This window comes from Entelurus aequoreus, linkage group LG06 (genome assembly GCF_033978785.1).
Source record: "Entelurus aequoreus isolate RoL-2023_Sb linkage group LG06, RoL_Eaeq_v1.1, whole genome shotgun sequence".
Classification (NCBI taxonomy): Eukaryota; Metazoa; Chordata; class Actinopteri; order Syngnathiformes; family Syngnathidae; genus Entelurus; species Entelurus aequoreus.
The window spans coordinates 69,231,242-69,244,371 of record NC_084736.1 but is presented as its reverse complement, the minus strand read 5'-3'; the positions used below and the strand labels follow the sequence as shown (position 1 = coordinate 69,244,371).

Genomic DNA, 13,130 nt, shown 5'->3' with positions numbered 1-13,130 from the left:
TGTAAAGGATATCACCACATGGGCTCAGGAACACTTCAGAAACCCACTGTCAGTAACTACAGTTGGTCGGTACATCTGTAAGTGCAAGTTAAAACTCTCCTATGCAAGGCGAAAACTGTTTATCAACAACACCCAGAAACGCCGTCGGCTTCGCTGGGCCTGAGCTCATCTAAGATGGACTGATAAATAGTGGAAAAGTGTTCTGTGGTCTGACGAGTCCACATTTCAAATTTTTGGAAACTGTGGACGTCGTGTCCTCCGGACCAAAGAGGAAAAGAACCATCCAGATTGTTATAGGCGCAAATTTGAAAAGCCAGCATCTGTGATGGTATGGGGGTGTATTAGTGCCCAAGACATAGGTAACTTACACATCTGTGAAGGCGCCATTAATGCTGAAAGGTAAATACAGGTTTTGGAGCAACATATGTTGCCATCCAAGCAACGTTACCATGGACGCCCCTGCTTATTTCAGCAAGACAATGCCAAGCCATGTGTTACATCAATGTGGCTTCATAGTAAAAGAGTGCGGGTACTAGACTGGCCTGCCTGTAGTCCAGATCTGTCTCCCATTGAAAATGTGTGGCGCATTATGAAGCCTAAAATACCACAACGGAGACCCCCGGACTGTTGAACAACTTAAGCTGTACATCAAGCAAGAATGGGAAAGAATTCCACCTGAGAAGCTTCAAAAATGTGTCTCCTCAGTTCCCAAACGTTTACTGAGTGTTGTTAAAAGGAAAGGCCATGTAACACAGAGGTGAACATGCCCTTTCCCAACTACTTTGGCACGTGTTGCAGCCATCAATCAATCAATCAATGTTTATTTATATAGCCCTAAATCACAAAAGTCTCAAAGGGCTGCACAAGCCACAACGACATCCTCGGCACAGAGCCCACACAAGGGACGTCGATGTGAATGACTATGAGAAACCTTGGAGAGGACCGCATATGTGGGTAACCCCCCCTCTAAGTACAGTCCCTAGTGGATCCACATAACAGTGAGAGTCCAGTCCATATTAGTTTTGGGCATACATTAGGCTGCTAAGCATGATCTACTTATTTTCACCAGTACAACCATTGCTAGCATTGGTTGTAGTTGGTTTTAGTCTTTGTTTTCTGATATAACTGAAAATAACCATATGATTGCCATTTGTCTTGATATTGTACGCAGGCATGATGTACTTCTTCCTGAAAATAGCCTAATTGCTGTGTAAAATGTGCTGGTTCAAGATTTTTTATTGATAAAACGCATGAAGTTCTAAGTTTATTATTTGCAAAAAAAAAAAAAAGTTTATGAGTTTGAAATTCAAATATCTTGTCTTTGTAGTGCATTCAATTGAATATAGGTTGAAAAGGATTTGCAAATCATTGTATTCCGTTTATATTTACATCTAACACAATTTCCCAACTCATATGGAAACGGGCTTTGTAGAAGAATGTAAAGTTGACTAAAAGGGTGTTATTTCATGTCTACGGTGCTCTCATGATGTAAAAAAAAATGGGAGGGGGACGGGAGGTTAGATGTTGAGCAGGCTTAAACGCAAAGACACCAATCACCTTACAACATAATGGACTATTAATAGATGGTGGAGGCTCTGCTTTCACCATTGGGCTGCGATACCCATGCCTGTGTGTCAAATAACACTGAACTGATGATAACACAACAAGGCTATTGAACTTGGTGAACTGGCTAGGACTAAAATAAGTTTTTTGTTTGTTTGTTTTTTCAAACTGACATTTATCCAAAAGCATGCCTGTTGGGAGTAAACAGACACTTTGCACCCTCATGACATTTGAAAAGACATTCAAACTAATAGGGGTGTAACGATCCGGCATCCTTATGGCTTACCTCCAACAACCATAGTCCTGTTCATTTTCCAGACAGGGAGGGATCAAAATGCAAAACATAAACCTGCTTAGCATGTGTTTTCAAATATTTTTAAAATGAAGCATGAAAAATGCAATTGCAAACTGCTAGTAGTTCATTCTATTATAAATACAATTCTCAAATAAAAATAAAGTCAATTTTGAGTCACAATACCTGGGCTTGTGGTGGTTGGTCTGAACACCAAATCTACACCTACTGTGCTTCAATTTAAATTTGTGGGAAGTGGGAAATAGGTACAGAACTTCCAGTTCTGTACTGATTGAGGTAGGAATCTTTGGGCACCTTGCGATTCAATTGCAATTCAGGGGCTACAATTTAATTATAAATCGATTATTTATACATCTTAATTAACATATTGTATATCAATATTATATAATATGTTTTTAACTTTTTGTATATTATTATATATTATAAATGTATATTTAATTTATCTATAATTTTATTTTACAAATACATTTTATATGAAAATATTTCAAAAATGTTTGTTTTTGGATGTTAGTGCGCACTGCATAGATCTATATACATATCTATTCATATATATACATATATATTTTTATTTATATATATATATACACATATCTATTATATATATATATATATATATATATATATATATATATATATATACATATATATATATATATATATATATATGTATATATATATATATATATATATATATATATATATACACATATCTATTATATATACATACATACATACATATATGAATATCCTGTAAGCCTTATGTTGAACATTTCTGTTGAATCTTAGCATTTGTTATTTTCTTGTTTCACTACTTGACATTCAAGCTCGGTTAATGCCGCAGTTAGCATTTTCTCCTCCCTCTGTGTGTGTCCGCGCGAGATCTGCTTTTTAGAACCGTCTGTATTACTTAACTTAACATTTTTAAAAAATAATTGATATTTGGACATTCAACATCGTCCCACCTCGAGTACTGATTCAATCGGAATACATAAAAAAATTCTCTAATAAAAAAGGCCACTTTTAGTCACACAACTAGTGCTTGTGGTGGTGAATTTCAACACCGAATGTACACTTCCTGTCCCTCACTTGAAATTTTTGGGAAGTGGGAAATCTGCATGTAGCTTTTAGTTCTGTACAGCTCCGTACTGATTCAATCTGAATACATGTATTTGATACACACATACAATCAAATGTCACCATCTATATATTTAGAATGTGATTATTCCTTACTACAGACTAGATTTGTGCACATACATACAGTATATGGCACATAACAGGGTCACTGGTAGTATAGTGGTTCACTAAGTTGACCAGTGTGGGTTCAGTTTCAACTCAGCGACAGTGAGAATGTGAGTGTGAATGGTTGTTTGTCTACAGTATATGTGCTTTGTGATGTGTGTAATCTGCCTTTTACCCAAAGTCAGCTGGGATAGGCTGGTCCAGCTTCCCTGCAATCCTGAACAGGATAAGGGCAATAGATGGCTAGATTGCACAAATTATATATTATTTTAACAAATTTGGACAGAACCTTCAAGTTTGACTTAACCCTATTTTGAGACATTGGATGAGGTATAATAGGATCATACGTAACGGGCCGGGTATGTAAAAACTCAGAAGTAACGGGCAGTACCAGAGTCCAACAGAGAGGCAGCAGCTGTGTAATGTAGCCTTTATACTGCCTGCCTGAGCCTCCCCTGGGGAAGAAGCGCTTCAGCAGCCTGCCTGAGTGAGCCATGAGAATGATGTAAACTATACATAAGGAAGGTTTTTTTCCAATAAAAAGTTTTCTGACAGATTGACAACAACACCAGCTGGATTCTAAATCTACTCATAATTTTCAAGTAAATATATATCTATTGTTTTATTATTACAATACATTTTTATTAATACGTTTCTTTAGGCCATTTTCCCGCTTACTGTGTGTAGTGTATACCCACTACTATCAAAGTGAAAGGCATGATTCATAATCTAGAATTACCTTTAACGAGTTGAGGTGGCGACTTGTCCAGGGTGTACCCCGCCTTTCGCCCGGATGCAGCTGAGATAGGCTCCAGCACCCCCCACGACCCCAAAAAGGGACAAGCGGTAGAAAATGGATGGATGGATGGAGTTCAGAGGCAAGAGAGCAGCTCACCAGCTGATGATGTCAATACAGCAGCATAAGGTAGGTTACCTCTCTTGGTCAATGCGTCACTAAAAGAAGTTCCTTCACATTTGCGCTTCTAATAACAATATTGCCAATACTTGGTTAATATTCAGGTCACGAAATGTAAATGGAGTATTGTTGGCGCTTTTGGATGTTTTTTAGTGTGTTTTATGAGCGGAATAGACGCAATGACGTCATGACTTCATCGCTCCCATGGGTTCTATTGTATGTGGACTTTTATATACAGTATGCTTATTTACAAGTGAAAATGCATAAAAAAAAAGAAAGACAAATGTGTTCTTGTCTCTCATGATTGTGAATTATCCTGAGGGATCAAAGGTCCGTAATATCATCGCTTACGTGCAGTGATTTCTCCAGATTCTCTGAACCTTTTGATGATATTACGGGCCGTAGATGGTGAAATCCCTAAATTCCTCGCAATAGCTCGTTGAGAAATGTTGTTCTCAAACTGTTCGACAATTTGCTCATGCATTTGTTGACTAAGTGGTGACCCTCGCCCCATCCTTGTTTGTGAATGACTGAGCATTTCATGGAAGCTGCTTTTATAACCAATCATGGCACCCACCTGTTCCCAATTAGCCTGTTCACATATGGGATGTTCCAAATAAGTGTTTGATGAGCATTCCTCAAATTTCTTGTGCCAGCTTTTTTGAAACATGTTGCAGGCATCAGATTCCAAATGAGCTAATATTTGCAAAAAAATGTGTTTTCCAGTTCGAACATTAAGTATCTTGTCTTTGCAGTCTATTCAATTGAATATAGGTTGAAAAGGATTTGCCAATCATTGTATTTTGTTTTTATTTACCATTTACACAACGTGCCAACTTCACTGGTATTGGGGTTTGTATATACAACCCTAATAAATGTATCTGGATGTTTTTAGGGGCTCTATGGGCAGAATTGAATGGCTCACATAGGCTCCATTGCAAGCAGACTTTAGATCACATTTATTTAGTATTTAGACTGCATTAAAAAAGAATCCATCCGTCGTCATGTCTTTCTTTCATATTTCATAATGCAAAATTCCCCAAAAAAAGTGCAGTTCCCCTTTTAAGAGAAGTATTTTAATGCTATTTTTAAAGAATCATGATACGACCCCTTTAAGGTGGGTATGATTTGAAAGTGCAAATACCATATATTTTTCTTAAGATAGCATCATTTTTTTTGAACATGCTACAAAAATCATTAATCTGGGCTAAACCCCCGCTTTTTCCATCCTAAATCCGCCCCATATGTAAGCTATTTAATTAGGTATAATAAGGGCAGCACGGTTAGTGCGTCTGCCTCACAATACGAAGGTCCTGGATTCGATCCTGCGCTGGCGATCTTTCTGTGTGGAGTTTGCATGTTCTCCCCGTGACTGCGTGGGTTCCCTCCGGGTATTCCGGCTTCCTCCCACCTCCAAAGACATGCACCTGGGGATAGGTTGATTGGCAACACTAGTGTGTGAATGTTGTCTGTCTATCTGTGTTGGCCCTGTGATGAGGTGGCGACTTGTCCAGGGTGTACCCCGCCTTCCGTCCGAATGCAGCTGAGATAGGCTCCAGCACCCCCCGCGACCCCGGAAGGGACAAGCGGTAGAAAATGGATGGATGGATGGACATCATACTGTGGTCACCTTCCTCTTGAACCCAATCATAAACCCACACTGAATAATGGAAGCTCATTTACACCACTGCAAACTACATGCTCAATAATGACACCTAACTAATTAAACTATACATCTCTGGCAGCAGTATTATTTTTTCAAAGGGAATTTGTTTTATATAGATTCTACTTGATTATGCACAATTGAAGACACCCTTAGGAGGTAAAGTCACTCAGATTCGTTACTATTAATCATTAAGGTTTCCTTGTTTTGCTTGTTGAGTTGAGTTGAGTTTGAGTTTATTAGGAACATGCATGCATACAACATGATACATCACAATTTCCAGTTTCTCTATTCAACATTTTCTAAAAGGAGTAGGAAGAAGCAGAATTTATTTAATCCTACCCCTTTTCCTTTAGATAGCAGTTGCTAAAACTTTTGCTCACTTTCTGTTCTCAATTAATTCACAATATACTCAATAAGTAATAACAATAAAAAATAAATAATAATTGGTGAAGTAAGTTACATTTCATATGGTGAGATGAGTAAGATTATCTTGAAAATGAATGGATGGATGAGATAAATTCAGAATGTTTATCATGGTTCTTCTTCTTTGTACTTTGTAAACACTTTACGTTTAAAGAGTTTCTTGAAGTGGATCATATTAGTACATTGTTTGATTTATTTGCTTAATCCATTCCATAATTTAATTCCACATACTGATATACTTAAGGTCTTAAGTGTTGTACGTGCGTACAGATGCCATCCATCCATCCATCTTCTTTCGCTTATCTGAGGTCGGGTCGCGGGGGCAGCAGCCTAAGCAGGGAAGCCCAGACTTTACTCTCCTCAGCCACTTCGTCCAGCTCTTTCCGGGGTATCCAGAGGCATTCTCAGGCCAGCCGGGAGACATAGTCTTTCCAATGTGTCCTGGGTCTTCCCCGTGGCCTCCTGCCGGTCGGACGTGCCCTAAACACCTCCCTAGGGAGGCGTTCGGGTGGCATTCTGACCAGATGCCCGAACCACCTCATCTGGCTCCTCTCGATGTGGAGGAGCAACGGCTTTACTTTGAGCTCCTCCCGGATGGTAGAGCTTCTCACCCTATCTCTAAGGGAGAGCCCCGCCACCCGGCGGAGGAAACTCATTTCGGCCGTTTGTACCCGTGATCTTGTCCTTATGGTCATTACCCAAAGCTCATGACCATAGGTGAGGATGGGAACGTAGATCGACCGGTAAATTGAGAGCTTTGCCTTCCAGCTCAGCTCCTTCTTCACCACAACGGATCGATACCACGTCCACATTACTGAAGACGCCGCACCGATCCGCCTGTCGATCTCACGATCCACTATTCCCCCACTCGTGAGCTAGACTCCGAGGTACTTGAACTCCTCCACTTGGGGCAGGGTCTCCTCCCCAACCCGGATGTGGCACTCCACCCTTTTTCGGGAGAGAACCATGGACTCAGACTTGGAGGTGCTGATTTTCATCCCAGCCACTGCGAACCGATACAAATGCGTACAAATGTTTTGAATAAAAATTTTCTCTAAGGTTATATTTCTCCTCTTTTGTTGAGAAGAATTGTTGTATATTTTTGGGTAGCAGATTATAGTTTGCTTTGTGTAAAATTTTAGCTGTCTGCAAATTCACTATGTCGTGGAATTTCAGTATTTTTGATTCAATAAACAGAGGGTTTGTATGTTCTCTATATTCAACATTAAGTATTATTCTAACTGATATTATTTGTAAGACCGTTAATGAACATACTTGCCAACCCTCCAGATTTTCCAGGGAGACTCCTGAATTTCAGTGCACCTTCTGAAAATCTCCCGGGGCAACCATTCTCCCGATTTCCACCCGGACAACAATATTGGGGGCGTGCCTTAAAGTGTCCTCTACAACCTGTCGTCACGTCCGCTTTTCCTCCATACAAACAGCGTCCCGGCCCAGTCACATAAAATATGCGGCTTTTACACACACATAAGTGAATGCAAGGCATACTTGATCAACAGCCATACAGGTCCAATGAGGGTGACCGTATAAACAACTTTAACACTGTTACAAATATGCGCCACACTGTGAACCCACACCAAACAAGAATGACAAACACATTTTTGGAGAACATCCGCACCGTAACACAACATAAACACAACAGAACAAATACCCAGAACCCCTTGTAGCACTAACTCTTCCGGGACGCTACAATATACACCCCCCTAGCCCCAACCCCGCCCACCTCAACCCAAAACCCAGCCGCCCCCCATCTCCCGAATTCGGAGGTCTCAAGGTTGGCTAGTATGCTCTAGTATACTCTGGACTGAAGCTGTGTGCTTTCATTCTTTGTGTAGCTGTTGTTTTGAGGCATGTTTAAAAAAAAATACAAATAATGCACTTTGTGAAAGTCAAAGTATAGTATTTCCCATAGTTGTAGTGGGTATTAGGATTATCTCAGGGAGCGCATGTCCCAAATTCCAAGCTGCTGTTTTGAGGCATGTTAAGAAAAATTATGCACTTTGTGACTTCAATAATAAATATGGCAGTGCCATGTTGGCACTTTTTTCCATAACTGGAGTTGAAGTTGTTCTCTTATTTTGGAAAACCTTGTTTTTGATTGATTGATTGATTGATTGAAACTTGTATCAGTAGATTGCAAAGTACAGTACATATTCCGTACAATTGACCACTAAATGGTAACACCCGGATAAGTTTTTCAACTTGTTTAATCAATTCATGGTAAAGTTACATTGTTTAATGTATCCAGCGGGGCATCACAACAAAATTAGGCATAATAATGTGTTAATTCTACGACTGTATATATCGGTATCGGTTGATATCGGAATCGCTAATTAAGAGTTGGACAATATCGGAATATCGGATATCGGCAGAAAAGCCATAATCGGACATCTCTAATTCTAACTGATCTTTTTTGTAACACCGTTAATGAATGGAGTGTACTTTTGTAGTTATTTCCCCACAATAACTCAGATATGGTAACACTGGCGAGCAGTAGAGGATATATGGAGTGATTTTTGGTCTAGACCATGTTTTGCTTTATTCATTATTGACGTCTTTCTTGCTACTTTATGTTGTCTATTTTTTTTACATGAGGTTTCCAGTTCATTTTATATTGTTCGTGCCCTGCAAAGAAACACCTGAGCCACAGGTGTTAGCAGATTGTATGACAGCTTTTGTATCGCATTTCACACAGTATCACGGCAACTAATGACGGCGCATTGCAACACCACAAACATCATATTAATGTAAACAGGTGTCCACATGTAAACAATACATTCAAGTAAACAGGTGTCCACATGTAAACACGACATTAATGTAAACAGGTGTCCACATGTAAACACGACATTAATGTAAACAGGTGTCCACATGTAAACACGACATTAATGTAGACAGGTGTCCACATGTAAACACGACATTAATGTAAACAGGTGTCCACATGTAAACAATACATTTAAGTAAACAGGTGTCCACATGTAAACAATATTCAAGTAAACAGGTGTCCACATGCAAATACGACATTCAAGTAAACAGGTGTCCACATGTAAACACGACATTAATGTAAACAGGTGTCCACATGTAAACTTGACATTAATGTAAACAGGTGTCCACATGTAAACAATACATTCGTGTAAACCGGTGTCCACATGTAAACACGACATTAATGTAAACAGGTGTCCACATGTAAACAATACATTAATGTAAACAGGTGTCCACATGTAAACACGACATTAATGTAAACAGGTGTCCACATGTAAACACGACATTAATGTAAACAGGTGTCCACATGTAAACACGACATTAATGTAAACAGGTGTCCACATGTAAAGAATACATTCATGTAAACACGACATTAATGTAAACAGGTGTCCACATGTAAACAATAGAACTGTCGCTTGGGTTCACGCACCCCCAGCAGAACCAAACAAGCTAGCTTAGTTAGCTCGCTGACGTCGTCATCCATGTTGACCGGACTTCCTCTAACACACACACACACACACCTTGTAGTTGGTACAATGTTGCGTAAAGGGCGTGCTGTCGCCATTGCTTGAGTCGCTTCAAGCGAAACGCTGTGTTGCTGTGTCTGACAGCGACGGTTAGCCTGCTAGCCGGTGTCCAGCTGTAGTGACGTCACGCAAATACGCTGAGAAGTGACCATTACTAATATTGATGTATGCATTGTTTACCTGTAATAAGACAGTAGGCCGTTGCTGAGGACGAACCATCGCCGCTGGTACCCTTTCAGGTAGTTGGTCCATTTAAAAAGCCAACCTTTGTAAGTATCCGAGCCTGGCAGCGGGGCCGCGGCGGAGGCGGATGCCGAGCTCTTCCCCTGCTCACTCATCCTCTGCTCAGCCTCACGCCGAGCCTGCGGGCTGGGTTAGTCGGCGGCAGGGACACCACACCCCCCCTGGAGAGACAGGCGAGCACGTCCGCGCTGACGGAAAAGGGCGAAGCGGGAGGGGAGGATCCGGGACGAAGAGCAAACCCTTTTTTTTTTTTTTCACATGATGGTGACGGGGAGGAAGCGATGAGACACTTGAGCTGATGCGGACTGCAGGGGAGCCACGTCGAGCTGCACTGGATGGAAGGGAGGGGGGCGGGGGGGGGGTGTTCTTACATAAAGTCCACACTAACATTAAATATCATTTATCAACTAAATGAGGCAATTCCTGAAGGAATTCCGTGTGAATGCTCCAATGAAGTTGAACTGAAATCCTGGAATATTTTTTTTTTTTTAGAATTTTTGAAGTAAAGCAGTGGTTCTTAACCTTGTTGGGGGTACCAAATATGCGCATTCAGCCATACTTGCCAACCCTCCCGAATTTTCCGGGAGACTCTCGATTTTCAGTGCCTCTCCCGAAAATCTCCCCGGGACAACCATTCTCCCGAAAATCTCCCGATTTACAGCCGGACAACTATATTGGGGGCGTGCCTTAAAGGCACTGCCTTTAGCGTCGTCTCTCACCTGAAAAGGAGACTATTATATATGTCTCCGTTATCCATAGGTTTATCTATAACCCATAAAGTCGGGGCAGCATGGCGTAGTGGGTAGAGCGCCCGTGTCAGAAACCTGAGGGTTGCAGGTTCGCTCCCCGCCTCTTACCATGCCGTTGTGTCCTTGGGCAGGACACTTCACCCTTGCCCCCGGTGCCACTCACACCGGTGAATGAATGATAGGTGGTGGTTGGAGGGGCCGTAGGCGCAAATTGGCTGCCACGCTTCCGTCAGTCTACCCCAGGGCAGCTGTGGCTACAAAAGTAGCTTACCACCACCAGGTGTGAATGAATGATGGGTTTTTAACATGTAAAGCGACTTTGGGTACTTAGAAAAGCGCTATATAAATCCCAAGTATTATTATTATTATAAAGTAGGCAGGCACGGAACTATATTTCTCAGCATGTGTTTATTCCAGCCGGCACGTTAATACACTGACACACAACATCCACAAGGCGGCGGTGTCACGCCAAATTTCTTCCCTCTACAAAAACCTTCCCTCCCCCATTTAGTTCCGTGGTCATGTTTCCTCTTACGTCATTGACAGCGATCGATAGCACTTCGGCTTTGACTGCCTGTCGCTGGAAGGATACTTCGTCTTTGACAGCTGTTGGAATCTGAAGAAATCGATTATTATTATTTTTTTGTACAGGCGCGAAACAGGACAGTCGCGTGCAGGTTAAGGACCCCCGGCAACTTTGTGATTTTATTGGACGCAGCCCCCCCCCCCAATCTCCCGAATTCGGAGGTCTCAAGGTTGGCAAGTATGGCATTCACCGAACTCTTCTTTAGTGAAAAATAAAACGTTTTTTTTTTTCAAATTCAAGACAAAGTTGTATGTTTTTGGTAACACTTTAGTATGGGGAACATATTCTAAATAACAAAGACTTAATTTAGAGTTATTTGGTTAGGTTTCGGGTCAGGGTTATAATAAGGCCATGCCGAATAAGGCATTAATAAGTACTTAATGATGACTAGTTAAGAGCCAATATGTTACTAATTTGCATGTTAATTAGCAACTAATTAATGGTGAATATGTTTCCCATACTAAAGTGTTACCATGTTTTTTATACTGGTGCACAAAATGAACGTGCATGAACATCACCTTGTTCAAACAACAAAACCAACACAGTGCATAAACTCACAACAAATTACACACCTGCAAATCAATCAAATGTTGCCGTATCCATAATATGCCGATAGGGAGAAGTTTGTATTTACACGATTAGTCGGGTGTGTTTTGACCTCCGCCGAACCCCTAGGGTTCCATCGAACCCAGGTTAAGAACCACTGAAGTAGAGCAAGGGCAGCACGGTGGCACAGGGGTTAGTGCATGTGCCAATAAACAATACGAAGGTCCTGTGTAGTCCTGAGTTCAATCCCAGCCTCTGGATCTTTCTGTGTGGAGTTTGTATGTTCTCCCCGTGACTGCGTGGGTTCCCTCCGGGTACTCCGGCTTCCTCCCACCTCCAAAGACATGCACCTGGGGATTGGTTGAATGGCAACACTAAATTGGCCCTAGTGTGTGAATGTTGTCTGTCTATCTGTGTTGGCCCTGTGATGAGGTGGTGACTTGTCCAGGGTGTACCCCGCCTTCCGCCCGAATGCAGCTGAGATAGGCTCCAGCACCCCCCGCAACCCCAAAAAGGGACAAGCGGTAGAAAAAGGATGGATGGATGAAGTAGAGCACTCAATTCCCAAACAGGCTGAATATTTTGAAGTTGGAACAGTTTGAATCAGATGCAAAATGTGGGAGTTGTGGAACTTTGAAGAATGTCCCATGATTTCAACGGGAATTTCCCCCAAAATTGGGAATTTCAGGAAAAGTTGGAATTTTTTTGAAAATGGTAAAAAAAAACAAAAAACACTTGAATGTTCTGAATGAGTTGAAATGGTTGGTGTTGTGTTTGAGAGCTCCTGACGTTATTCACTAGCTTCGCTAAGTCTTTGAAGAGGAGTGGACTAACATTCCACAACCTGATCAAAAATGCAAAGGAGACGTGTCGCATCTGAATTCAAATGGTGGTTTTCTGACCCCCTCAGTGCCCCCAATGCAGTAAAACGGCACATTTACAAGCGGCTGTTTAAGAGTGACCATCTATGTAATAATCCTGCAGTCTAATCAGCATGGCTATATACCACATCTGTGAGGTGGATGGATTATTTTGGAAAAGGAAAAGTTGTTGGTTGGTGTTGGAATTTTTCAAATCGATCGAGAAATGTTGAAGTAACATGTTGAATTGAGAAATGGTATTAAGGAATTTCGGGAAAACCGGGAATTTTTCCAGTTAAAAAAACAACTTCGTTTTTTTGTCTTTAATAAGAGGAATGTTTGGACAGTAGAACGGTGGAAGTGGGTTGAAAAATGTGGGAAGAGTAGTCACCAGAAAAAAGGGTGGAAATAGGGCTTTGGAAAATCAGGAATTCTGGAAAATCCTGGAAATTTTTTGAACTTGGAAAAAAAGGAAGATTGAATTTCCAGAATGGTGGAA

The 13,130-nt window shown here is 41.1% G+C and overlaps 1 protein-coding gene across 2 annotated transcripts in view; it reads right to left on the bottom strand.

Annotated features, from left to right (window-relative positions):
* The window catches only part of osbp2b (oxysterol binding protein 2b), a 92,018-nt gene extending 81,792 nt beyond the window's left edge, over positions 1-10,226 (bottom strand). For both annotated transcript variants that reach the window (XM_062051338.1, XM_062051339.1), the window contains exon 1: positions 9,828-10,226. In XM_062051338.1, the coding sequence (XP_061907322.1) occupies positions 9,828-9,985 (158 nt within the window). In that variant the 5' untranslated portion in view covers positions 9,986-10,226. The remainder of the gene's footprint in view (positions 1-9,827) is intronic.
* Positions 10,227-13,130: the final 2,904 nt, after the last annotated feature.